We start from the raw sequence: 27416 nt of genomic DNA, 5'->3' as shown, positions 1-27416 counted from the left end.
ACACACACACACACACACACACACACACACACACACACACACACACACACACAGACAGAAAAACTGGGAACCTGCTCAAACTACTTTAGCGACAGACACATAGATGAACAGTAATTCCTTTCTCGCACACCCCCACCGGCCCTGAATGTTGATGCATGCTGTCTTCTGTTACCCTGTAGGAGTTGAAGCTGTCGTGTGCCAGGGTGGTGGAGAACAGTGGGATCCTCAATGTGCTCATCAAGCTGCTAGAAGTAGTGCAGCCCTGTCTTCAGGCTGCCAAGGAGCAGAAGGATATCCAGACGCCCAAGTGAGTAGCAACCACCCCAGAGCTGTGTATTTAGAGAGTTGGGCCAACTTTTAAAATTGTGAATATTGTTCTAATTCAGTTACAAAGCATTATTTAAATATTTCCCATGTAATTATAATGGGAGCTAACATGGCTGCCATAAAATGTTGAAGTGTCATTCATGTCATTGCATCTTAATGCAGAAACATTAAGATTGTCTAAGTCTCTAAATACATGGCTCTGCCATCCCCCAGGCTCTTTGACAGCAAACGGACTAAAGGACCGTTATTGAGATTAGCTAGCCAGCACACGTGTGGAAATGAATACCTTTCAGAAATATACTGTCCTGCTACAAATGGCGGCATGAATGATCTTCGATGTTTTTAACAAAGTATTTTCTTATTAGAGCGATACTTATTTTTTGTAGTTGGGTGAGGTAAATGTAGAAGCGTTGCATCTGTCAGACAAAAGGCAATGTACAACACGACAGAACATTGTCTGTCCCACTGTGTACAGGTGGATCACTCCAGTGCTGCTGATCATTGACTTCTATGAGAAAATGGCTGTTTCATCCAAACGCAGAGCGCAGATGAACAAGGTAAGAGCAATGTCCCCGTGCAACATAAAGATTAACCCACATTATAGGATATGCATGTGATTACCATTGTATTGCCATGTCTGGTCTTTTAGTCAACCTTCTCTCACTACAAAAAAATAAAATAATAATTTCTCCTCTCATCCTTTCGTTCCCACACCCCGTTCACTCTCTCCAGTACCTGCAGCCCAACGGTAATAACTGGCGTTGGTTTGATGACCGGTCGGGTCGCTGGTGCAGCTACTCTGCCTCTAACAACGGCACTATAGACTCAGCCTGGAGGGCCGGGGAGAGCAGCGTCCGATTCACCGCGGGACGCAGGAGATATACCGTACAGTTCAACACCATGGTCCAGGTATAGAGAGAGGTGTATATAGTGCCTTAGCAAAGTATTCAGACCTGTGACTTTTTCCACGTTTTGTTAGGTTACAGCCTTATTTTCTTCCCTCATCAATCTGCACACAATACCCCATAATGACAAAGCATAAACAGGTTTTTAGACATTTTTGCTAATTTATTAAAGGTTAAACAGATCACATTTACATAAGTATTCAGACCCTTTACTCAGTACTTTGTTGAAGCGCATTTGGCAGCGATTACAGCCTCGAGTCTTCTTGGGTATGATGCTACAAGCTTGGCACACCTGTATTTGGGGAGTTGGGGGCTCTTGCTGGGCCACTGAAGGACATTCAGAGACTTGTCCCGAAGCCAGTCCTGCGTTGTCTTGGCTGTGTGCTTAGGGTCAATGTCCTGTTGGAAGGTGAACCTTCACCCCAGTCTGAGGTCCTGAGCGGTTCGAGCAGGTTTTCATCAAGGATCTCTTTGTGCTTTGCCCCATTCATCTTTGCTTCGATCCTGACTAGTCTCCCAGTCCCTGCTGCTGAAAAACATCCCACAACATGATGCTGCCAACACCATGCTTCACCGTAGGGATGGTGCCAGGTTCCCTCCAGACATGACGCTTGGCATTCAGGCCAAAGCATTCAATATTGGTTTCATCAGACCAGAGAATCCTGTTTCTCATGGTCTGAGAGTCTTTAGGTGCCTTTTGGCAAACTCCAAGCGGGCTATCATGTGCCTTTTACTGAGGAGTGGCTTCCGTCTGGCTGCTCTACCATAACGGCCTGATTGGATGAGTGCTGCCGAGATTGTTGTCTTTCTGGAAGGTTCTCCTATCTCATCATAGGAACTCTAGATCTCTGTCAGTGACCATCGGGTTCTTGGTCACCTCCATGTCCAAGGCCTTATCCACCCCCCTGCTCAGTTTGGCTGGGTGGCCTGAAATTTCTTCCATTTAAGAATGATGGAGGGAACTGTGTTCTTGGGGACCTTCAATGCTGCAGACATTTTTTGGTACCCCTCCCTAGATCTGTGCCTCACCACAATCCTGTCTCTGAGCTCTACGTACAACTCCAACCTCATGGTTTTTGCTCTGACATGCATTGTCAACTGTTGGACCTGATATAGACAGGTGTGCTTTTTCAAATCATTTCCAATCAATTTAATTTACCACAGATGGACTCGAATCAAGTTGTAGAAACATCTCAAGCATGATCAATGGAAACAGGATGCACCTGAGTTCAATTTCGAGACCCATAGCGAAGAGTCTCAATATTTATGTAGGTATTTCTTTAAAAAAATTACATTTGAAAAAATGTCAACTGGTTTTCGCTTTGTCATAATGGGGTATTGTGTGCAAATTGCTACGGATTTATTTTGTATTTAATACATTTTAGAATAAGGCTGTAACATAACAAAATGCACTGTACACACTAACCCAGTTTATTAGGTACACCCATCTAGTACTGGGTCGGATCACCCTTTGCCTCCCAGAACAGCCTTACTTGTTCGGGGCATGGATTCTACAAGGATTCCACTGGGATATTGGTCCATGCTGACGCGATGGAATAACGCAGTTGCTGCAGATTGGACGGCGGTACATCACCTCCACCAGCCTGTACCGTTGACACCAGGCAGGATGGGTCCATGAACTCATGCTGCTTACACCAAATCCTGACTCTGCCATCAGCATGACTCAAAAGAAACCGGGGTTCGTCAGACCAGACAATGTTCTTCTAGTCCTCAATTGTCCAGTGTTAGTGATCGTGTGCCCACTGGAGCTGCTTCTTAGCTGATCGGAATCGAACCCGTTGTGGTTGTCTGCACACCACCGTTGTACTGTGCCATTATTTGTCTGTTTGTGGCCCGCCTGTTAGCTTGCTCGATTCTTGCCAATCTCCTTCAACCTCTCATCAATAAGTTGTTTTTGTCCACAGGACTTCCTCTGACTGGATGTTTTTTGTTTGTGGCACCATTCTTGGGAAAATCCCACAGGGCTGTCGTTTCTGAGATACTGGATCCGGCGTGCCTGGCACCGATGATCATAGCACGCGCCAAGTCTTTTAGGTCACTAGTTTTGCCCGTTGTGATGTTCAATCGAACAGTGACTGAATGCCTCTGTCTGCCTGCTTTATATAGAAAGCCACGGCCACGTAGGAGCGATCCATTCTGGTGAAAGTAGTGGTGTACCTAATAAACTCGCCGGTGAGTGTGGGAGGGGAGCCTCTTCTATACAGAGACCACTCAAAGGAACAGAGTCGACAAACAGTGGATTTTTTTGGTTATTAGACTTAAGAATACTTTAATAAATCCTGGTGCTCAATGGAGAGTATTCATTGAAAGTGCTTATCAGTCCAGTTATGGACATAATTTGTGTCTGGGAAACCATTGACTTCTATAACTTTGTTCTATTCCAGGTGAATGAGGAGACTGGTAACCGTCGTCCGGTGATGCTGACGGTCCAGAGAGTGCCTCGCGTTCCTAAACCTGCCAAAACTGGCAGCATGACGGACTCTGAGAAGGAGGAGGGGGACAGGGGCAAGGCAGAGGAGACACAGACAGACCCAGGTGATGACTTTATAGGAGCTACTGTTCTAGTATAGCCTCGAACAGATACCTGAGAAGGAGGAGGGGGACAGGGACAAGGCAGAGGAGACACAGACAGACCCAGGTGATGACTTTATAGGAGCTACTGTTCTAGTATAGCCTCGAACAGATACTTGAGACTGATGAGGGGGACATGGGCAAGCCGTAGGACAGAGAGACCCAGATAATGGACCTACTTCTACAGTGCCTTCAGTGACTTTTTCCACATGTTGATGTTACAGCCTGAATTTAAATTAAGATTGTGTCACTGGCCTACACACACTACCCCATAATATCAGTGGAATTATGTTTTTACAAGTTAATGAAAAGCTGAAGTGTCAGGGCACTAAGTATTCAATCCCTTTATGGCCTAAATAAGTGCAGGAGGGAAAATGTGCTTAAGTCACATGATGGGTTGCATGGACTCACTGTGAATATTTTTTACATTATTTTTGAATGATTACCTTCTCTGTACCCCACACACACAATTATCAGTGAGATCCTTCAGTCGAGCCATCAATTTCAAACACAGGTTCAACCACAAAGACCAGGGAGGTTTTCCAATGCCTCGCAAAGAAGGGAAACTATTGGTAGATAGGTATCAATAAAAAAAGCAGACATTTAATATCCCTTTGAGCATGGTGAAGTTATTAATTACATTTTAGATGGTGTCAATACACCCAGTCACTATAAAGTTGCAGGTGTCCTTCCTAACTCTATTGCCGGAGAGGAAGGAAACTGCTCAGGGATTTCACCATGAGGCCAATTATTTTTTTATTTTTTTATTTTTATTTTTTACCTTTATTTTACTAGGCAAGTCAGTTAAGAACAAATTCTTATTTTCAATGACGGCCTAGGAACAGTGGATTAACTGCCTGTTCAAGGGCAGAACAACAGATTTTGTACCTTGTCAGCTCAGGGATTTGAACTTGCAACCTTTCAGTTACTAGTCCAATGCTCTAACCACTAGGCTACACTGCCGCCAATGGTGATTTTAAAACCGTTACAGAGATTAATGGCTGAGTGAGAAGCCATTAATGGTGAGAAGACTGAGGATGGATCAATAACATTGTTGTTACTCCACAATAACAACCTAAATTAGAGTGAAAAAGGAAACCTGTACAGAATAAAAAATATTGTGAAACATTTTTATTTATTTGTAATTAGGCACTAAACTGCCAAAAAATGTGGCAAAGAAATATATTTTATGTTTTGAATACAAATACATATATGGTTGGGGAAAACGGATCACGGAGTCCCACTTTTTAAAAATATTTTCAAGCACGGTGGTAGCTGCATCATGGATGTGCTCGTCATCGGCAAGGACATGGGCGTTTTTTATATTGATGAAAATAAATGGAATAGTGCTGAGCACAGGCAAAATACAAATGTCTGCTTTCCAACAGACACTGGAAGACAAATGTACCAGTTCAGCAGGACAATAACCTTAAACACAAGGCCAAATATAACCTGGAGTTGCTTACTGAGACGACATTGAATGTTCCTGAGTGGCCTAGTTACAGTTTTGAGTTAAATCAGCTTGAAAATCTGTGGCAAGACTTGAAAATTGCGGTCTAGCAATGATCAACAACCAACTTGACAGAGCTTGAAGAGTTGAAAATGATTCAGCAAATATTGTACAATCCAGGTGTGCAACGCTCTTAGACGTACCCAAAAAGACTCATAGCTGTAATTGCTGTCAAAGGTGATTCTAACATGTATTGACTAACATGTGTTGAATACTTATCTTACAAGAAATATTAGTTTTATTTTTTAAATTTTTGTTATACTTTTCCTTTCTATTTGACAAAGTATTTTGTGTAGATCTAAAAAAAATTAAAAGAAAAAGATTTGAATCCTAATTTGTAACATCAAAATGTAGAAAGGGTGTGAATACTTCCTGAAGGCAGTGTAGATTTTATAGCTTTGGAAGAAATATGCGCAACTCCAGTGTTTTATAAGCAAAGTGTGAAGTGTTCACCTTTTATTAGACATTGCTATTGTCACAAAGCACACTTTGTTTAGATGAAAAATGTATGTATACTGTTACTTTAGTTGAATACCATAGTCACATCCTCCCCTCTCTCTTTCAGACTCTGCCCCAGTAGCTGTGGAGATGAGTGCTCCTAAAGATGACAACACTACCCCTCAACTAAAGGAGTCCTTCTCTGGTCCTTCTGCTCCTCCTGCAGCCCCCCTGGACCCCACGTCTGAACGCACCGGGGCAGGAGGAGCCATCGTGGTGCAGGGCCTGACAGAGGACATGACCACGGTGCTCATCAGAGCCTGTGTATCCATGATCAGTGTCCCCGTGGACCCAGACACCCTCCACGCCACACTAAGGTTCCTACTTTTATTTTGTTCTCTTTTAAGTCTTGAATCTTATGTAAACGCAGTGTTTTCCACTAGTGTCGCCTAATCAACTTGTTAGACAAATTTTCAGCTGACTACTTTGTCCACTTCAAAATCATATTAACTAGGTTACTTTTCATTTAAGTTTCTGTCGAGCCCCCTCTCGCTGGAAGGAACGATATGCATCTTCTAGCGATCTATTGATAGGACAGGTGCTGACCTGAGGTGCTGACCTGTTGCACCCTCGACAACCACTGTGATTATTATTATACCATATACAGGGGTATTTGGAAATTACCAAGGGATAGTTTTTCAATACTGTCATTATTGTTTATACTTTGATCTATTTTTATACATTTTGATATTTGTAGCTACTTTTTATGTAAATACCTGCAGTCAACTCGTGCATTACGTTAGGAGATGAGGAATATCGAGTTAATTTCCATTTTTAATTACTAACCTTACTGGTAGTCCCCAGTCACGTGGCCTTTACAAGCACAGAACCATGAAAGACCGGAGCCTTGTTGTGGAGTAGTACGGAATCCACAACTAAATGTTTGCCAGCTAGATATCTTATAACTTAACTGTCTAAAATGTGCTAAATGCTCTGCAGTTGTGCATTTGATTTGCTAATTTATTAGCTTGTTACCTAAGTGGTTACCCTCTTCCATAATCAAGTTTTGCATGGTAACAGCAGGGAATCCCCTCCTAGATCAACAGCCTTGCGGTCTAATATTTATTTTGTGCAGCAAACTGTGAGTAGCGTTTTTGAGCTACTTCTATAACTTTGAGCTGGGATGTCAGTCCTGCAAATAATTTAGGTCAGAGACTGTATAACATGTTCGCAATGCGCTCTTTAGCATTTTTAGTTAGCATTCTCTATAGGATTTTACATATATTTGTTAGCATTGCTAACCTACAGACTACAAAGGCTCAGTGGGGGTTGAAAATAGCAGTCTTTCTGTTCAGTGCCGGTATTACCAAATATCCAGGTATGACAGTATGGATACTTCTCAAGCCAACTTAGAACATCCAATGGTGTGGGAATTCATTCCTTGCAGTAAAACTATAAATAAGACATCAATCTTGAAGATTAATTGTAAAAAATACAACGTTTTTTAAAATTAATGTCATTTTACTTGTTCTTACATTATCAGTGATTTCAATTATAAAGTCATCTCTTTCTACATAATACCACAACTACATTTTCCAGGTATTCAATCATTTCTGTGTATTTCGGATGGAATCAAGGCATTACAATGTCCTCGATGCCACACATGGAGCTCCTTAGGCAAAATATTTTGAACCCAGGGGGGCCAGACCCACCCGGCCCAGGTCATGCTGGCTGTCTACTTTTTCTATTTTACTACTCTAAGTACTTGTTGCACACTGATAATGGGTCATGAAAGTGCTGTACAAATCAATTGTAGTAGTTTTATTTTACTGATCCGTAATGGGAAATTGGTTTGCGGCAGTCATAAAATGGGACCATTTGAATCACAACTGCAAAACGTAACATAAAATACATCCTATATATAAATTCCACCGGAAGAACTGGCATCACTTGGACTGTGTAATTTATAATGTTTCTTCAGGCTGTGCCTGCGCCTGACGAGAACCCACCACTACGCCATGATGTTTGCTGAGCTGAAGAGTACCAGGATGATCTTGGGGCTGACGCAGGGGTCAGGGTTCAACGGCTTCACGCCGCTCGTCACCCTGCTGTTCAGACACATCATCGAGGACCCTGCCACGTTACGACACACCATGGAGAAGGTACTGGAACACTTTCACCTATTTCAACTGTTTGGTATTATTTTCAGTTTTCTGATCAGTGCAGCTGAAGGCAAGGAGAAACTGAGAGGAACAAACTTTAGACTGTTGAGAAACCCCCAGTCAGTGTTAAAATGTAGTGCACTATAGCCGTTTGTATTTTGCACTTAGTGTCTGTCTGACCTCTAGGTGGTGCGGTCAGCAGTGACCAGTGGGGCGGGCAGCACCACGTCAGGTGTGGTATCAGGCTCTCTGGGCTCCAGAGAGATTAACTACATCCTGCGTGTTCTGGGCCCGGCCGCCTGCCGGAACCCAGACTGCTTCGCAGACACGGCCAACAGCTGCGTCCGCATCGCCCTACCGGCACCCCGCGGCGCTGGTACGGGTACGTTAAAATACTGATAGTTGAATGTCCACAGGTCTATCCGGTTCAAAGGACCATGCAAAACAGCGTGGTTTGGGGACCAAATCTTTATGAAACTACTTCTGAATACATCTTGGACAGACCTGTGGCCAGTCAACTATCTGCTTGCACCTATAGCTCTCAGCTAGTGCCCCTATTTTATAGTGTGACTTAATGTGACAGTGTGTGTGTGGTTACTGTAAGTGTTGACATCTTTTTCTCACTCAGCGTCAGATGATGAGTTTGAGAACCTGCGTATCAAGGGGCCCAACGCGGTGCAGCTGGTGAAGACCACCCCCCTCAAGCTGTCTCCGCTGCCCCCCATCCCTGACACCATCAAAGAGGTCATCTATGACATGCTCAATGCCCTGGCCGCCTACCACGCACCTGAAGAGGGTAAGACCCTCACACAAGCACCCTATCCCAATTTGTGTTTCCCTGATACCTTGGGTCCTATGTCCTCGCCTCCTTCACTATATTGAACAAGGTCCCTCTCCTCGGTTCTTAATCTCCAATGCATTAGGAGAAGAGGAGAGAGGATGTGAGGAATGAAAAGACATCAATGAATTGAGACAGCAAGCCGTACACTGAGTGTGCAAAACATTAAGAGCACCTTCCCAATATTGAGTTGCACCCCCCCCTTGCCCTCAGAAAAGCTTGTGTCAAGTTGACTTATTGTCCTTTGGTTGGTGGACCGTTCTTGATACACACGGGGAACTGTTGGGAGTGAAAAATACAACCGTGTTGCAGTTCTTGACAGAAACTGGTGCTTCTGCCACCTACCTCCATACCCTGTTCAAATGCACTTAAAGCTTTTGTCTTGCCCATTCACACTCTAAATGACACAATTACACTATCCATGTCTCTAGGCTTAAAAATCCTTCTAGCCTGTCTCCTCCCCTTCATCTACACTGATTTGAAGTGGATTTAACAAGTGACATCAATAAGAGAGCTTTCACCTGGTCAGTCTATGATATCTCATGGAAGCAGCAGGTGTTCCTGCTACGCGTGTGTAAAGTGAAAGGTTCTGTGGGCTAACTTCCTGTGTGTCTCTTGTGTAGCTGAGCGTCCAGAGGAGCCTGCTGTGGTGGTGCCCGGGGGGCAGGACCTGTGTCAGATACTCCAGGATGATGATGTCTACCAGCAGTACAGACTCACCAGACAGGGCAGTGACTTCGACTCACAGTCCGCTTTCCACATCAACGTAAGTGTCATGTCTGGCTGGCTGTTTGTGAGAGTCCTTCTGGCCATGGTCCTGTTTCAGTAGTGGATACACTAGCGAAATGTTTTGCAACAGAAAGCAGAAGATGTGTTCTTATTGGAAGTTTAGGTTATACCTCTCACTGACTGAACAGGGCCCAAGAGTGAGTATTATCAATGGGAACATATTACTATGTATGTTTTGAAAATTGCTGTATTATTGGGAAGATATTGTAAGTAATATTTTCTCTATCTCGTTCTCTCAGGCCCAGGTGTTTACTGCAGATGGTGCTGTGGCTGACTCCTCTCAGTCTGGCACGCCCCAGGGAGAAGGTGAGGCACTCCCTCCCTGCTCTTCACCTCCAGCCTCTACTGGTATTGACTACATTTACATCCTTACACTTCTTGCTTTTGTTTGATTACATTTTAGGATGAAAATATACAATATAGTGTTTATACAAAATTAATGAAAAAAGATTTTGTCATGACTGCATCCTTAAAAATGTGTTCTAACAACCTCTCTGCCCCTACTTGATCCCAACTCCTCTCTTCTCTTTCCCCTCCTCTCTTTCAACTCCTCTCTTCTCTTTCCCCTCCCTTTCCCTCTCATCTCCTCTCCCCAGCCTCTACTCCAGAGGAAATGCGTGAGGAGAAGAAGGAGGTGGAGGGTGAGAACGGAGCCAGCTCAGAGGAGGGTAAGGGGGCCAAGGCTAAGGCCTCCAAGCCCCTGATGCCCACCTCCACCATCCTGCGTCTCCTGGCAGAGCTGGTCAGGTCCTATGTGGGCATTGCCACCCTCATAGCATCCTACTGCTACACGGCCGGACAGTCTGAGCTCATCAAGGAGGTGGGTTGGTTCGTCTGAACAAAACTTCAATTTTTCTAAGTCTATTTGTATTGAGATTTTTACCACTGTAATACATTTAGCATTAACAACCCAAAGGGATCAAAGCTTGAAGTTCCCCAACTCTGTCCTCAGGACCCCCCCCAGAGGTGCACGTTTTTTATTTTATTTAGGGTGGCTGGAGTCTTTGACGATTTTTAGGGCCTTCCTCTGACTACTGCCTGGTATAGAGGTCCTGGATGGCGGGAAGCTTGGACCCAGTGGAGTACTGGGCCATTCGCACTACCCTCAATAGTGCCTTGCTGTCGGGGGCCGAGCAGTTGCCATACCAGGCATTGATGCTCTCGATGGTGCAGCTGTAGAACCTTTTGAGGATCTGAGGACCCATGCCAAATCTTTTCAGTCTTCTGAGGGGAATAGGTTTTGTGTCCTCTTCACGACTGTCTTGGTGTGCTTGGACTATGTTAGTTTGTTGGTGACGTAGATGCCAAGGAACTTGAAGCTCTCAACCTGCTCCACTCAACCCTGTCGATGTGAATGGGGGTGTGCTCGGTCCTCTTTTTCCTGTAGTCCACTATCTCCTTTGTCTTGATCACGTTGAGGGAGAGGTTGTTGTCCTGGTATCACACGGCCAGGTCTCTGACCTCCTCCCTGTAAGGCTGTTTGAGAATGTTTGAATCCTAAGCAACCTGCCTACTAGTGCTGACTGATTAGTGCTCCTGTAGGTCGCTAAGATGTTAGCGTTGTCAGAAATGCTACAGAAGGTAGAACGTTGTTAGTTCTAAATGGACAGAAATAAGCATGTGAGAGTGATAAATTATACTTTCATTAACTTTTGCCCCTACAAACTTATTCAGTCTGAAAGGTGGCAAGTCTAATCGTCACTTTATGGACCCTGTATTCTCATTCTTATCTGACGCCTAGATAGTGAGCTTGGTCAGGACAAGACATTGTCTTTTTTCTTCATGCTATTGACCCTGTTAAAAATCCGGTGTGTGGTTCTCGGAAACAGCCCAATGGCTAATGACGCGGGCCAGGGAGCGTCTACGACACTGGTGTCATGTTGTCTTAGATATAATGGTAGGGAGATGTGAATTTAACATTGAGCTTCGATCGAAGGCTGTCTTGCTGACTGGCATTATGTATAAGTTTGTCCAATAAGTTCCTCAGTATTGTCCTGACTCTAGTCCTCTCATGGCCTTTGTGCTGGACCACCCAGGGGTCCAACTCTACTGTTCTCTCTCCCTATGCTGCACTGTTCTATATTTGTTGGGTATAATACTTGTCCTCCTGACTAGCTTTGTTTTCTCTCTCTCCCCCTGCAGGACTGTAGTGTCTTAGCCTTCGTGCTGGACCACCTGTTGCCCCACACCCAGAGCTCTGAGGATAAGGACACCCCTGCCCTGGCACGTCTGTTCCTGGCCAGCTTGGCAGCTGCCGGCACAGGCACCGACGCACAGGTGGCTCTGGTCAATGAGGTGAAGGCCGCACTCAGCCGGGCGCTGGCCATGGCAGAGGGCACGGAGAAACACGCCAGGTGTGTGAGAGAGAATTGGGTGTGTGTGTTAACTTTGCGGCAGTGCGTGCTATGCCACTGCTTATAACGATCAGTTAAGTATAACTGTAAGAAGTCTTAAGACGTGTCAAATAAATTATATCCAGGTCAGGGCTCTAGCTATGCATTGGGTTTGCTAACTTGCTATCTAAGTGGCTACAGCAGAGACGATCAATCCCCTCCTGGATCAAGATCTCTGTTGCCTAAAATTGTTTTGTGCGTACATTTTTTTTTATATCGATATAGAAATAGTGCCCCTTGTGTACACTTCTGGTAATACCGTATACCCAGGTATGGTACAGAAACGGTATGACGATATGAACATCTGTATATACAGCCCAACCCTAATAGATATCACTGTTTTGTGTACGGAGTAATATAGCCATCAGAGCCAGTTAATGCTTCAACTTTATTATGCAGTTTATAATAAAGATTTACCGACCCCCCCCCCCCCCCCCCCAGGCTCCAGGCAGTGATGTGTATCATCAGCACCATCATGGAGTCGTGTCCATCCACCTCTAGCTTCTACAGCACGGCGGCAGCCAAGACGCAGCACAACGGCATGAACAACATCATACGTCTCTTCCTCAAGAAGGGACTGGTTAACGACCTGGCTAGAGTACCACACAGCCTCGACCTGTCCAGGTACACACACCTCTGATGCTCTCAAACGCCCTGCTCACCCTCTCTCTGAGGATTCACATTCACCCTCTCTCTGAGGATTCACATTCACCCTCTCTCTGAGGATTCACATTCACCCTCTCTCTGAGGATTCACATTCACCCTCTCTCTGAGGATTCACATTCACCCTCTCTCTGAGGATTCACATTCACCCTCTCTCTGAGGATTCACATTCACCCTCTCTCTGAGGATTCACATTCACCCTCTCGAGGAGGATTCACATTCACCCTCTGAGGAGGATTCACATTCACCCTCTGAGGAGGATTCACATATAAGAAAAGGTTATTGTTCTCAAACAATTGCAGTGCGCACATGGAGCGGGCTATTCTGTGTTGCGGGTAAAAGTGATAATTTGAAATGAAGACTTTGGTAACTTTACTTGTGATAGGCCTACAAACCTTAATGTCTTTGAAATCAAAACATATAGGCTGCATGTGACTATATAAATTATTTGGAGAAAGTTACAAAAGGCGTGTTCTGTTCCTTGCTCCTCCCACCGATAGAGAGAGAGAACATTGCATGGCGGGTGGGCTGCTATTTATAACTGAACGGAGTTGTTGCTCTTAGCTGTAGGTTGGGTAGAAGTGCAGTTGTGTTATGTAGGCTAGCCTCAATTAGCCTAGCTAGCTAGCTTGACTAGCTTCTCAAAGTTTGGTGCAGTCAAGAAGGGTACTATGTAACCGGATGGGATGATAAATAACTAGCAAAAAGTTAGTCTACTAACATGACTTAACAGTGCTTGCTGTCTCTCTGTTTCTATTCCTGCTCCTGTGTCACTCGCAGTGGGGAGACACCCTGCACGGCCCCTCCCCTGATCACTAGCACCGTACAGGTGCTGTTCACTCTCCCTTTCTCCGTTCTGGTTAAAGAAGTACAAATTCAACCGGGTGTTGGACCCGACCAGAGCTCGGTTTTAAAAATGCATTTGTTCATGTTGTATCCGGCTGGGAAAGCCCCAGGTCCGTTTCGAAACAACTTCTAACCCCATCACCATTTATCCTCATTCAGATTATTCAAATGCAATCATGAAGTGTTTGTGATTTTCAATTGCATTTGCATTTATGTTAGAGTGATTTAGATGGAGAATAGAGTGCTGAGCAGGGGTTGGAACCAGTTTAGGGAACAGAACCCCAAAACCTGAAAAGAAAACATTATTTGAGGAACAGGACCTGGAACAGAAGTGAATCTGTTCCGGAACAGAAGTGAATCTGTTCCGGAATAGAACTGTTACTTTAAAAGTATGGGAACCGGTACATTTAAAAAAAAGTTCCTGGCAAGTCCCACACAAAAAAGCACCTATGCAAAGCTCTGTCACTCAGTTATTCCAGTGTCTGCTTGCCACATGAGTCTTTGCCAGTGCGTGTAGGCTACCAGCCCCCCCTCCAGAGCATAGATTACAGAGCGTGACTCAGAAATGGATTCACTTTTTCGATGCAAGTTAAGGATACTATAGTTATCACGTTTCCCATTGGATTTATTAACTATAAAAAGCTAAGACATGATTTTAATTATTGTGCTGTTCTGCACACGTGCTTGATAGCTCTGGTGCAACGTTAAGTCACCTCTCTGAAGTTCAAAGACATAAAACATTTTTATTTAATCAGGTAAGTCTATGCTTTTTTACAATGATGGCCTGGTGTCCGTTAGTGAGTTGGGTACTAGCAACTTGTCAGTGCCATTCATGTAGGCCTACAGAGCGCAGAATGGGAGGAGATTACCTTGACTCAATGGTCATGTGGAATTTTACTGTCAGTGTGGGGGTCACCACAACAGCCCTAATTACTACATTTATTGTAAGGCATCAGTGAAATCTCCCCCGTGGGTGTTTCTTCCCAAAAAAGTTATAAAAAAGCCTGTCTAGCCATAGCTGGCTAGTGAGAGCTTCTCCCCCCCCATTGGTCATTGCAGTCCCAAATTTGCATAATTTTATCAACTTTTCACCGATGATCAAATCGCTGAATGATTTCTGCATATATTCTCATTGATTTCTTCTCTTATCTCAGTCCTAACATGGCCAACACGGTGAATGCAGCTCTGAAACCCCTGGAGACTCTCTCCCGTATCGTCAACCAGCCCAGCAGCCTGTTTGGAGGGAAAGGGGGATCCAGCAAGAACAAGGCTGAGCACGACACTGTGGGAGCCGCCAGGGACTCAAACAGCAACACACAAGGTACCACAGGTGATACGTCTGTCTCTCTCTCTGTCTCTCTCTCTGTCTCTCTCTCTGTCTCTCTCTCTGTCTCTCTCTCTGTCTCTCTCTCTGTCTCTCTCTCTGTCTAAACTCAACAAAAAGAAATGTCCTTTTTTCAGGACCCTGTCTTTCAAAGATAGTTCATAAAAATCCAAATAACTTCACAGACCTTCATTGTAAAGGATTTAAACACGGGTTCCCATGCTTGTTCAATGAACCATAAACAATTAATGAACATGCACCTGTGGAACGCTCGTTAAGACACTAACAGCTTACAGACTGTAGGCAATTAAGGTCACAGTTAGGCCTCTTTAGTGTCCTAAGTTTTCATTTCTAATGACTCTGAAAAACACCAAAAGAAAGATGGCCAGGGTCCCTGCTCATCTGTGTGAACATGCCTTGGACATGCTGCAAGGAGGCACGAGGGCTGCAGGTGTGGCCAGGGCAATAAATTGCAATGTCCTTACTGTGAGACTCCTAAGACGGCGCTACAGGGAGACAGGACGGACAGCTGATCATCCTTGCAGTTGCAGACCACGTGTAACAACACCTGCACAGGATTGGTACATCCGAACATCACACCTGCAGGACAGGTACAGGATGGCATCAACAACTGCCAGAGTTACACCAAGAATGCACAATCCCTTCATCAGTGCTCAGACTGTCCCGAAGGAATGAGTCCCGAAGGAATGAGTGTTACACCGAGGCCTGTACTCTGGAGCAGGACAATTTGGAGGTGGCGGGTCGTCATGGGACTGGGCAGTGTGTCACCGCATCATCAAACTGAGCTTGTTGTCATTGCAGGCAATCGCAACGCTGTGCGATATAGGGAAGACATCCTCCTCCCTCATGTGGTACCCTTCCTGCAAGCTCATCCTGACATGACCCTCCAACATGACAATGCCACCAGCCATACTGCTTGTTCTGTGTGTAATTTCCTGCAAGACCGGAATGCCCATGGCCAGCAAAGAGCCCGGATCTCAATCCCATTGATCATGTATGGGACCTTTTGGATCGGAGGGTGAGGGCTAGGGCCGGAAACTTGCAGATGCCTTGGTGGAGAGTGAGGTAACATCTCACAGCAAGAACTGACAAATCTGGTGCAGTCCATGAGGAGGAGATACTGCAGTACTTAATGCAGCTGGTGGCAACACTAGATACTGACTGCTAATTTTGATTTTGACCCCCTTTTGTTCAGGGGCACATTATTCATTTTCTGTTAGTCACATGTCTGTGGAAATTGTTCAGTATATGTCTGAATCTTGTGTAAATATTTTTATGAACATATGTTCAGTTTGCTGAAAATAAACGCCGTTGACAGTGAGGAAGTTTTATTTTTTGCGGAGTTTGTGTGTTTAAGTGTGCCTTGAATTCTAATCAGACATTGTCAGCAGCAAAGCACCATCACACCAACTCCTCCATGCTTCACTCTGGGAACCACACATGCGGAGATCATCCGTTCGCCTACTCTGCGTCTCACAAAGACACAGCAGTTGGAACCAAAAATCTCAGCAGCAGAGGTAACTCTGGGTCTTCCTTTCCTGTGGCGGTCCTCATGAGAACATGTTTCATCATAGCGCTTGATGGTTTTTGGGACTGCACTTGAAGGAACTTTCAAAGTTCTTGACATTTTCTGCATTGACTGACCATGTCTTAAAGTGATGATGGACTGTCATTTCTCTTTGCTTATTTCAGCTGTTCATGCCATAATATGGACTTAGACCTATTTGGTAAAAAAACATCTTCTGTATACCACCCCTACCTTGTCACAACATAACTGATTGGCTCAAACGTATTAAGAAGGACAGAAATACAAAAAAAAAAACATTTAACAAGGCACACCTGTTAATTGAAATGCATTCCAGGTGACTACTTCATGAAGCTGGTTGAGAGAATGCCAAGAGTGTGCAAAGCTGTCATCAAGGCAAAGGGTGGCTGCTTTGAAGTATCTGAAATATAAAAGTTTTGATTTGTTTAACACTTTTTTGATTACTATGTGCTTCCATATGTATTATTTCATAGTTTTGATGTCTAAACTATTATTCTACAATGTTGAAACTAGTAAAAAATAAAGAAAAACCCTTGAATGGTGTATCCATCTTCTGACCGGTACACACTCTACATGGTCAAAAGTATGTGGACAATCCTTCAAATTTGTGGATTTGGCCATATCAGCCATAACTTGCTGACAGGTGTATAAACTTGACCACGCAGCCATGCAATCTCCATAGACAAACACTGGCAGTAGAATTGCCTTACTGAAGAGCTCAGTGACTTTCAACGTGGCACCGTCATAGGATGCCAGCTTTCCAACAAGTCAGTTCGTCAAATTTCGGCCCCGCTAGAGCTGCCCAGGTCAACCGTTAGTGTTTTTATTGTGAAGTAGAAACATCTAGGAGCACCAACGGCTCAGCCTCAAAGTTGTCGGCCACACAAGCTCACATTTTATGTAGCACATGAAACCGAGGACCGATCATTTTTAACACTCACTACCGATTTCCAAACGGCTTCTTGAAGCAATGTCAGCACAAGAACTGTTTGTCTGGAGCTTCATCAAATGGGTTTCCATGGCCGAACAGCCACACACAAGCTTAAGATCACCATGCGCAATACCAAGCGTCGACTAGAGTGGTGTAAAGCTCACCGTTGGACTCCGGAGCAGTGGAAATGCGTCCTCTGAACCACGCTTCACCATCTGGCAATCCGACGAACGAGTCTGGGTTTGGTGGATGCCAGGAAAACTCTACCTGCCCGAATGCGTAGTGCCAACTGTCAAGTTTGGTGGAGAAGGAATAATTGTCTGTGGCTGTTTTTCATGGTTCGGGCTAGGCCCCTTAGTTCCAGTGAAGGGAAATCTTAATGTTACAGCGAACATTGACATTCTAGACGATTCTGTGCTTCCAACTTTGTGGCAACAGTTTGGGGAAGGCCCCTTTTTCAGCATGACAATTCCCCCAGGCACAAAGTGAGGTCCGTACAGAAATGGTTTGGAAGAACTTGATTACCATGCACAGAGCCCTGACCTCAACCCCATCGAACATCTTTGGGATGAATTTGATCGGACTGCGAGTCAGGCCTAATCCCCCAACATCAGTATCCGACCTTAATAATGCTCTTGTGGCTGAATGGAAGCAAGTCCCCACAGCAATGTTCCAACATCTAGTGGAAAGCTTTCCCAGAAGAGTTTAGGCTGTTATAGCAGCAAAGTTGGGACCAACTCCATATTAATGCCCTTGATTTGGGAATGAGATGTTCAACAAGCAGGTGTCCACGTACTTATATATAATCACACTCACACACATTTTTAAATACTTTATTTGAATCCACCAAAAAAAAGGATCCAAACATTTCAAAGGTCCCTGTATTCATGGCACTCAAGGGTACAGAAAGCACCCCCTTCTCCCAAACAGCTAGGCTGCCCACGGCAGCTGAAACGGAGCAGTACCTAGCCAATTGCTTTGCCCTCGTTTTTGTCAGTCCCTCAATCTGGAGGCCACTCCCTGCAAGCCTGTACATGGCCAAGACTGCCAAATATCAGCACTACCAGCTGGCACCTCCACCCGAGGCTGTCCCAGCATGCCACGGGGTGCTGGTACTGAAGCGGCTTCTCAGCCAAGGCCTGTTCGATGTAGCCGTCCAATGAGCAGCCCACTTCCAAAATGAGCACTTCCCACTGGCCTCTCCCCACAACAATATCTGGCACACAGGAAAACACACAATCATAAAACTCAATCCAGCTTCCCGTTACACAAGAATGTTTATGCATGTGTGCTGTTGATGACATTACTTTTCTCACCTTGCTGGCTATCAGGTCAACAAAGTGGTCATGTTTAGCAATGTACTAATCCTTGCATTAACATACACACAGACACACACGTTCGCACTCATAAACACACATACACATGTACTAACATATGTTCACACTACACACAAACACGTACTCCACAGAAGCAAAGGGAAATGGAAAAGCCTAATTTGGACTCTTCTAGGATTATCGTTCCATTCATCTTACTGTCATGTTCGTTGCAGGTGACTCGGGTGAGGTTGAGGGGACTCTGGTCGAGGGCAGTCACAGGGTCCAAGGGACAGACGGTGACCTGATGGATGGAGAGACGGAGGGAGACACAGTGGTCATCGCTGGACAGCCGGAGGTGCTCAGCACCACAGCCATGCAGGTAGAGAACGAGCTGGTGGATCTGATAGACGAGCTGCTGGAGAGAGATGCCGGCACCGTCAACAGCTCCATTATCGGTAAGCAAAGCAGCCTGCTGTCCAGGACTCTGTTCAGAAGGGTGAAACGTTACAAAACCTTCAGGTATACATTTTTGGGGGGTAGAATAGCTGATTGTCTGTCGTGCAGAATTGGGCAAATGTTCTACTCTTTTGCGTACATCTCTATTGGAACTACTGTTAATGTTTCACCCCTCTGAATACACCACTGGGCTCATCAGACTGATGGGATGATGTCAATTGAAAGGTGCGGGCACATACAATACAGTCTTGATGGGTTATTTTTTATTTATTTTGTTATTTCTGTTCTGTCACTCAGTGGGGCGTGGTAGCGGTGAGGACGAATCACAAGAGGACGTGTTGATGGATGAGGCGCCATCCAATATCAGTCAGGCTTCTACTCTACAGACCAACAGAGAAGGTCAGTGCTGGCGCTGATGGTTTCTTTTCACGTTGTCCTCTCCATGATTCCGACAGTTATGGTGGATGTGTAACCAGGCCAGCACAGTATAGCTTGGCTCGGATCTGTCATAAAGACACATTACAGTACTATTTCATTTGTTATATTCAGTACTATGGGGTTATTAGTGTGAAAAGGGTCGAAGTGTGTTGGGTCTCACTCCATCTGTCCTTTACTGTCTCTCCAACTCTCCTTCACTGTCCTCCATCTCACCCTCCAACTGTCCGTCTTTTCCTAACGTAGACTCTATGAACATCCTGGAGCCTGAGGATGAGGAGCACACGCAGGAGGAAGACTCCAGCGGCAGCAATGATGATGAAGACAGCCAAGATGAAGAGGAGGAGGAAGAAGAGGAAGAGGAGGAGGACCAGGTGAGGAAAAAGGAGTGTTTTTGGTGTTTGTGTAACAAATAACCATACTTGACTAGTAACCTTTTTTTGCGACCTGAGGAGTTACATTGGCTCCGGCTTAATGGGCTAATATATGGAAGATCTGGTTGTGAACCCGCTCGGTCCCATTTGAATGGTCTCCATTCACTTTTTAGAGTTAGTTTTACACTATGTAATGTAAGAAAAATATTCCATGTTCTCTTTCTCTCAGGATGATGAAGAAGGTGATGAGGATGATGATGATGAAGGGTCGGAGATGGAGCTGGATGAAGATTTCCCAGACATCAACGCTGCGCCACACATCCGTTTCGAGAGGTTTGACCGCGACGATGATCTAATCATCGAGTTTGACAACATGTTCTCCACCACCGGTGAGTCATCTTGGTGTTTTATTCGTCTTTGTTTTTAATATATGGATAGATTTAGAAGGCAATTTATGTTATTGGCCTGGGCCCATATTTATAAAGCTTCTTGGTGTAGGAGTGCTAATTTAGGATTAGTACCCCCTGTCAATCATATTCCTTTTAATCTGACAGGCAGAACTGATCCTAGATCAGCACTCCTACACAGATGCTTTATGTGTACGAGCTCTGATATCACCAAGTAGATTTCTAGTCTCTCTTCGAAATCCTCTTTAACAACTAAGACTACAGCCTTAACAATAGCTGGATTAGCTATGTAGCTATAGTAATATATAGCCTAGATTATGATAACCATGTAACGTTATGTAGAATGGCGGGGTTGTGTCACTACGTGTCCCCCTAATGTCTGCAACTGTTCTCTCTGTTTATCATGTTCCCATCAGCTGACATCCCTCCCTCCCCAGGCAACATCCCCAGCTCCCACCCCCTGATGGTGCGTCACGCCGACCACGGCTCCTTAACGCTGGGCGGAGCGGGCACCAACAACCGTCTAGCGCAAGGCATGGGTCGCAGCCAGAGAACGCTACGCCAGCTCACCGCCAACACGGGCCACACGATACACGTCCACTACCCTGGGAACAGACAGCCCAACCCCCCACTCATCCTGCAGAGGTGAGACGGATGCAACAGTGAATGAATAGATTCATTAATGGGACTTTTCCTTGATTCTGTCAAATACTTCGGCTGCCCTTTGATTTAGTTTGCCAGGTACAAATGGATCTTTGGAGTAGTCCTCAGGTTCATAGTCCAAGCAAAATCATTCGCACCTCATAAACAAAGTATTGACACTAGTTGCTTTATTGATGTTTGACCCAGGTCCATTTCTAAGGAGGTCATGTCTGTATGTGGGTGGGTTTAAAGAGAATACTAAGATCATATATATGCCTGTGCCTTCCCTCTCCTCTAGACTGCTGGGTCCCAGTGCTGCAGCAGACATCCTGCAGCTGTCTAGCTCTCTGCCACTGCAGTCCCGTGGCCGTGCCCGACTCCTGGTGGGCAACGAGGACGTGCACATCATCGCCCGATCTGACGACGAGCTACTGGACGACTTCTTCCACGAGCAGAGCAGCACCGGAGGACAAGCAGGTAGGACACTCACTCACTGTCCACCAGTCCACGCTGCTCTATGGGGCCGCTTTACCAGACTCGCGTTAAGCCTAGTCCTGGATGTGAATGACTTTCATTGGAGAATAAGTCCAGGACAAGGAGGAATCTCTGTGAGGAACGGTGTCCTAAGGGCTTAGTCTGCGCTAGTAGCCCCAGTCAAAGCTTTTGATTTGCATTTCGTTGAATTGCTCGTAATTCTGTTTGTATCCTGTCTTTCCAGGCACTCTGTCCAGTATCCCCACTGCCTTAACCCGATGGACTGATGAGTGTAAAGTGCTGGATGCTGAGAGCATGCACGACTGTGTCGCAGGTATTTCACATCTTCTACTAGTCTGCTATTGGACTGACAAGTGATTATTATTTTATTCCCTGATTCTCATATTGTTGCTGAGTCATGCAGTCACACACAGTACACTTCACCCCTCTAACCCCACCCCTCTATTTCTCACTCTCCTCTCCAGTGGTGAAGGTTCCTATCCTGCAGCACCTGGAGACTCTGAGAGACGAGGAGCTGGAGGAGAGGAGGGAAAAAAGACGGAGACAGCTGGCTGAGGAAGAGGAGGCCAAGCAGAACGACAGAAGGACAGGAGGAGAGGAGACCAGGGAACAGAGTCTACAGGGCTCAGGACTGGGGACAGTCAACGGTGCTGCTGGAGAGACCACTGCTGGTACTGCCACTTTTTGTTTTCACATGCCTTTATTTGTAATATTGATTTTTACCGGATTCATTGAAGTTTGAAGCCTTTAACTTGTAAATAATTTTGCTCAAGTGAATTCTTTTCAGATAATGTTCTGGTCATTTTCAGTGTGCTATTTAGTAGCCTAACCTGACCTAACCCAAACCCTCTGGACCCTTCTGAAGCCAGTGGACAGACAGGCGGATGGACAGATTAGCGGGCTGTGGGCTGAGGTAGTAGTTTGTATAGTTTTAGGATCACACCAGATCTGGGAGATGACTATACAGTCTACTGTCTTTCCCACGGCAACGCCATGGCAACCCCAACTATCACCATGGAAACAACAGGACTGCCGTTTTTTTAATCAAAAACATTTGATTGATTTAGGCGGTTACTCTGCAACTGATGGTTGAAAAACATGTTACTGTGACAGTATTATGTAATATTATATTTCTATGCAGCGATGTTGTAATGTGCTTGTGTCCACTTGTAGTTGGGCTGGAACCGTTCTATGGCTGTGCTGTGGTGAGGTAGTAAGTTGTGTTGTTGTTGGGGATCAGGATAGTGCGCCCCGTACGGGAGATAACTAGACAACTTACTGCCTTCCTCAGTGCTGCCCAACAACATCTCACTGATGTCATTGTTACCTCTCTTACTCGGTACTCCTCAAACCTCTGCTTGAATACCACAGCCAGTTGCCCTGATAAAGGCTACAGTACTAGCACACCTGTAGGATCTGCCGTAACTGAAGTAGTGAACCTATTGCTCCCTACTGAGTTAGTTTGACTCATTTCCTGTTCTGTTTGTTCTCCCTTCAGTGACATCAAGTGAACCTGTTGCTCCCTACTGAGTTAGTTTGACTCATTTCCTGTTCTGTTTGTTCTCCCTTCAGTGACATCAAGTGTACCTATTGCTCAAAATCAGAACTGTTTGTCAGTTGTCCCCTCTGTTCTGTGTGTTTTCTCTGGTTCAGAAGGTGAGCCCCAGGGCAGTGGGGTGTCCTGTCTGGATCCCCCCAGGGTCTCAGAAGGCTTCCTCACCGCACCCCCTTCAGGAGAGGTCACCCCCACCACCCCAGCCCCCCACGAACAGGCCCTGGTCTCCCTGGAGACCGCCATCAGCCAGCAGGTCCACCAGCCAATCGCAGATCTGCTCCTGGCCGAGTCGCACGCCAATTCGCTAGCCACACTGGCGGGGGCGGGTCTTCCTGACTTGACGGCTTCATCCGATAGGCTGAACTGTGAAGCTGAGGCATCCCAGATGGAAATGTCCCCGGCGCCCCCTATTGGTGAGTGAGGAGGAGAGATGATGGATGGAGGCAGGCTTTGACTGGCTTTGGAACTGTAAAAAGTATTTGAGACCATTCCACTCTTTCACAGAGTGATTTTATGAGCAGTGAGGACACACATCTTGTAGTGATCACATTTGCAGTGATGATGTTGACCAATCTGTCTTTTAAATTTACCCGTCCATGGCTAACTACACATTGCTTCACAGTGAAATGTTAGTGTAAATATCGGAACAAAGCAGGTGTAAATGCAATCACATTGTTTTTCCCAGGATGTTGTCATCAGCCTATAAAGAGAGGTGCTTATTGTATCAACATTTTGCTCCTCTTCCTTGTCCTCTCCTCCCCTGTCTTGCCCGCACCAGCCTCCCTGAGTCCAGACATCGTGGAGACCTCTGAGCCTGCAGCGGTGGGCATCTCACAATTGGAAGGGTCTCCCATGGATACCAGTAGCCCCGCCTCTGCCACACAGGAAGAGCCCAACCCTGCCCAGGCTGTCCATCTGTCTCAGGAGCTGTCTGGGAGTGGAGACAGCGGGCTGACGCACACAGACGCAGAGACCGGGTGAGGCTTTTAGAAGAAAAAAGCGATAAATACGATACATTCCAAATTTGAATCCTAGCCCTTCTTTAGCTCTAGAAGATTTAGATTTATATCAAACATGATACATTCTACCTCACTTGTCAGAGGGCAACATGGAGCTACGACTGTTCCATATTGCTTATATCAATGTGATCTAATCAGAGGCTCTGAGGGAAAGATGAGCTAAACAAAACTATTTTTCTCATGCCAAGCCATTCGCCTCCTTCGCTTCCTCCTCCTCTCTCCCTCCCTCCCTCTGTAGCTCCACCTCTGTCTCCCCCCCTGGAGAGACCATGCCCCTGAGTGATCGTGCCAACAGCCAATCCCAGGCCATCCAGGAAGAGCCACTCCCATCCACCAGCAATGAGGATGAGGACCCACTGGCAGGTAAGATGAGTCTCATTGGTTGTTTATCTGTCCCTCTCCCTCAGTGGTGGGCATCCAACACTATTCTAACGCGCCTGATTGTACTGCTCACCTGTTGCACATCAGGCGTCCTGATTGTACTCCATGGACAGTAGAGCTCTACATTTCTACAGTCGCCCCTCTCTCTGTCCAGGCATTAGTTTACCAGAGGGTGTAGACCCGTCCTTCTTGGCTGCTCTGCCAGAGGACATCCGTCGTGAGGTGCTCCAGAACCAGCTGGGTATCCGACCCCCGGCGCGCCCCCCTGTCTCCTCCACCCTCCCCTCCACCACCACACCAGTACTAGGAGGACCCGGGGTCACGGAGGTCAGCCCTGAGTTCCTGGCTGCCCTGCCACCCGCCATACAGGAGGAGGTGGGGAACAAAACTTAGGACTATTAAAAAATCGTATTATTTAACCAGCCATGTAGTTGTAGGACTCAACTGTGTAAGAATTATTTTGAAGACGTTATGAATTCTCAATAAAGCCTGTATATGTTGTTTAATTATTAACTTATTTTGGTTTAAAGTGGTATAGTTCTAGAAGCCTCCAAGTCTGTCGAACCTGCCTTTTCCCCCTCCCTTATCCCTGTCTCTCTCGCTCCCCCAGGTGCTAGCGCAGCAGAGGGCGGAGCAGCAGCGTAGAGAGCTGTCCCAGCAGCCCACGCAGGGCGACACTCCCCTGGACCCTGTCACCTTCATCCAGACCCTCCCTTCTGAGCTGCGTCGCTCCGTCCTGGAAGATATGGAGGACAGCGTGTTGGCGGTGATGCCCCCGGACATCGCCGCCGAGGCAGCCGCGCTGCGCCGCGAGCAGGAGGTGAGTGTAAGATTCGTTTTTCTACACACTATCACCAAGTAACACAACTGTTCCAACCCACGTAGAATATTTTGGATAAAAAAAACAGAATTTATCAAATACTGTTTCGGCTACATCATGTGCTTAGATGTAAAACATGAGAAACCCCTTCTTATTATGCAGTTATTTCATCATCGCATTGAATGTGAATTTGACATCAACAGGCTCGCCAGAGACAGCTGATGCACGAGAGGCTATTTGGCCATAGTTCAAGCTCAGCCCTGTCGGCCATCTTGAGGTCGCCTGCGTTCACCAGCCGCCTGGGGGGAAACCGAGGAGTACAGTACACCCGCCTAGCCGTGCAGAGAGGAGGGACCTTCCAGATGGGAGGAGGGGCCAACCACAGCAGGTGAGAGGGACAGGATTGTTGGTTTTAAGGAGAAGGCGTGGTCTTAAGGTTCCGTCTAACGTGTCCTCTGTCCTCTCCCAAGGCCGTCTAGTTCCAGTGTGGACTCTCTGCTGCGTCTGCGTGGTCGTCTGCTCCTGGACCACGAGGCCTTGTCCTGTCTCCTGGTCCTCCTCTTCGTAGACGAACCCAAACTCAACACCAGCCGTCTGCACCGCGTGCTCCGCAACCTGTGCTACCACTCCCAGACGCGTGGCTGGGTCATCCGCAGTCTCCTCTCCATCCTGCAGCGCAGCAGCGAGAGTGAGGTGTGTGTCGAGACCACCCGCCTGGAAGATGCCAGAGGCAAGCGGACTGCCGGCGGTCAGGGAGGTTACGGAGGGAGTAAAGGATCTACGACCACAGCTACCTCCTCCCTCTCCTCCTCTTCCTCCTCCTCTCTGGAGTTGATCAACAGGGTGGAGTCTCGTAGCTCCTCCCAGCTCTCTTGGCTGTCTGTTTCCATGGACGCGGCTCTAGGCTGTCGCACAAACATTTTCCAGATCCAACGGGCGTCGGGGCGGAAGCACGCTGACCGGCACTCTGCTGGGGGGACGTCAGGAGGGTCCGGGGGGACCCTGGGAGGAGGGGTACAGGGGGTTACAGCTGGGGTGACGTGTGCAGGGGGAGGAGGGTCGACTGTACACATCCACCCCCAAGCCGCCCCGGTGGTCTGTCGACACGTACTGGATACTCTTATCCAACTGGCCAAGGTAGGAGACAGTTTAGTACTGGATGGGTGGGTGAACATGGTACCTCTCAGAGTTAGTGGGTCTGGAATCTGTATCAGTCATTCATTTTAGGGCTCAGACCAGAGCCGTTGTATGTCTTGGTCTTTAACTCTATTTTTTTTTACTTTGAAAGTGGGTTTCAAAATGTTATGGAAATAGTGAATTGTTAATGTAATGTCTCTCAATTAGTCCAGGTCATTAACCTTGTGTGTTACTCTCCTATTGCCAGGTGTTCCCCAGTCACTTCACCCAGCAGCGCTGTAAGGACCTGCTCTCCTCCTCCACCTCTGATCTGGACTCCCGTCTGTGTGCTGCTGCCTCCATCGTTACTGCAGGAGGAGGCTCTAGATCTACCCAGACTAACACCTGCTCCACTCCCTCCTCAACCCAGAACTCCCTGGGCGGGGGTGCCTGTGGAACGGCCATCACCCCCCAGTCCCTGGGCATCTCCACCGACTTCTGGGACTTGCTGGTGAAACTGGACAACATGAATGTGTCGAGGAAAGGCAAGGCCTCCATGAAGACTGTTCCCCTAGGTGCAGGAGGGGAGGCCGAGGGGGCTCAGTACAGCCTGGAGGCCTCTCCGCTGGGCCAGCTGATGAATATGCTGTCCCACCCAGTGATACGACGCTCTTCCCTGCTAACCGAGAAGCTGCTGCGTCTCCTGTCCCTCATCTCCATCGCCTTGCCTGATAATAAGGCTACTGAAGTCCCAGCTGGACACCCGACACCGCAGTCTACCACTGCCACGAGTACAGCAGCAACAGCCTCAGTCTCTGCTCAGGGGACCACTGTAGGGGTGGTAGTACCAGCTCAGGGTTCATCTTCCACAGCTATAGTGTCCATACCCACCTCTACTGGAGCCAGCGCAACTGGTGAGAACGCACCGCAGCTTCACTTTAGAGGCAATACACTGACATCAGTTTATCGGAGTGGGATAAGATGAGATTAACTTTGTCATCAAGGGGAGTTTGGGCTTGTCTACCCGTCACACAATACTAATAGTGTCAATGTTTATCTTTGTGAACGCAACAAGGTAACGCACCATAATAGAAAACTATAATGATGTGTGATGT

At 46.5% G+C, this 27416-nt stretch overlaps 1 protein-coding gene across 18 annotated transcripts in view; it reads left to right on the top strand.

Annotated features, from left to right (window-relative positions):
• Positions 1-27416, top strand: part of huwe1 (HECT, UBA and WWE domain containing E3 ubiquitin protein ligase 1) — a 78993-nt gene that overhangs the window by 31937 nt on the left and 19640 nt on the right. For 10 of the 18 annotated variants that reach the window (XM_031794626.1, XM_031794643.1, XM_031794627.1 and 7 more), the window contains 30 exons: positions 180-307; positions 803-884; positions 1060-1236; positions 3638-3788; positions 5900-6149; positions 7754-7934; positions 8121-8316; positions 8563-8730; positions 9396-9538; positions 9801-9909; positions 10158-10381; positions 11704-11915; positions 12396-12578; positions 14618-14793; positions 18835-19056; positions 19355-19456; positions 19739-19866; positions 20096-20255; positions 20690-20918; positions 21214-21392; positions 21634-21723; positions 21875-22081; positions 23064-23378; positions 23744-23942; positions 24223-24347; positions 24520-24740; positions 24976-25191; positions 25389-25573; positions 25656-26322; positions 26570-27215. In XM_031794626.1, coding sequence (XP_031650486.1) covers positions 180-307; positions 803-884; positions 1060-1236; positions 3638-3788; positions 5900-6149; positions 7754-7934; positions 8121-8316; positions 8563-8730; positions 9396-9538; positions 9801-9909; positions 10158-10381; positions 11704-11915; positions 12396-12578; positions 14618-14793; positions 18835-19056; positions 19355-19456; positions 19739-19866; positions 20096-20255; positions 20690-20918; positions 21214-21392; positions 21634-21723; positions 21875-22081; positions 23064-23378; positions 23744-23942; positions 24223-24347; positions 24520-24740; positions 24976-25191; positions 25389-25573; positions 25656-26322; positions 26570-27215 — 6271 coding nt within the window. The remainder of the gene's footprint in view (positions 1-179; positions 308-802; positions 885-1059; positions 1237-3637; positions 3789-5899; positions 6150-7753; positions 7935-8120; positions 8317-8562; positions 8731-9395; positions 9539-9800; positions 9910-10157; positions 10382-11703; positions 11916-12395; positions 12579-14617; positions 14794-18834; positions 19057-19354; positions 19457-19738; positions 19867-20095; positions 20256-20689; positions 20919-21213; positions 21393-21633; positions 21724-21874; positions 22082-23063; positions 23379-23743; positions 23943-24222; positions 24348-24519; positions 24741-24975; positions 25192-25388; positions 25574-25655; positions 26323-26569; positions 27216-27416) is intronic. The other 8 variants (XM_031794644.1, XM_031794640.1, XM_031794630.1 and 5 more) reach the window with 8 other exon arrangements.

This window comes from Oncorhynchus kisutch, linkage group LG17 (assembly GCF_002021735.2).
Source record: "Oncorhynchus kisutch isolate 150728-3 linkage group LG17, Okis_V2, whole genome shotgun sequence".
Classification (NCBI taxonomy): Eukaryota; Metazoa; Chordata; class Actinopteri; order Salmoniformes; family Salmonidae; genus Oncorhynchus; species Oncorhynchus kisutch.
Note: the sequence above shows the minus strand (reverse complement) of the source record. Positions and strands in the feature narration are given on the sequence as shown.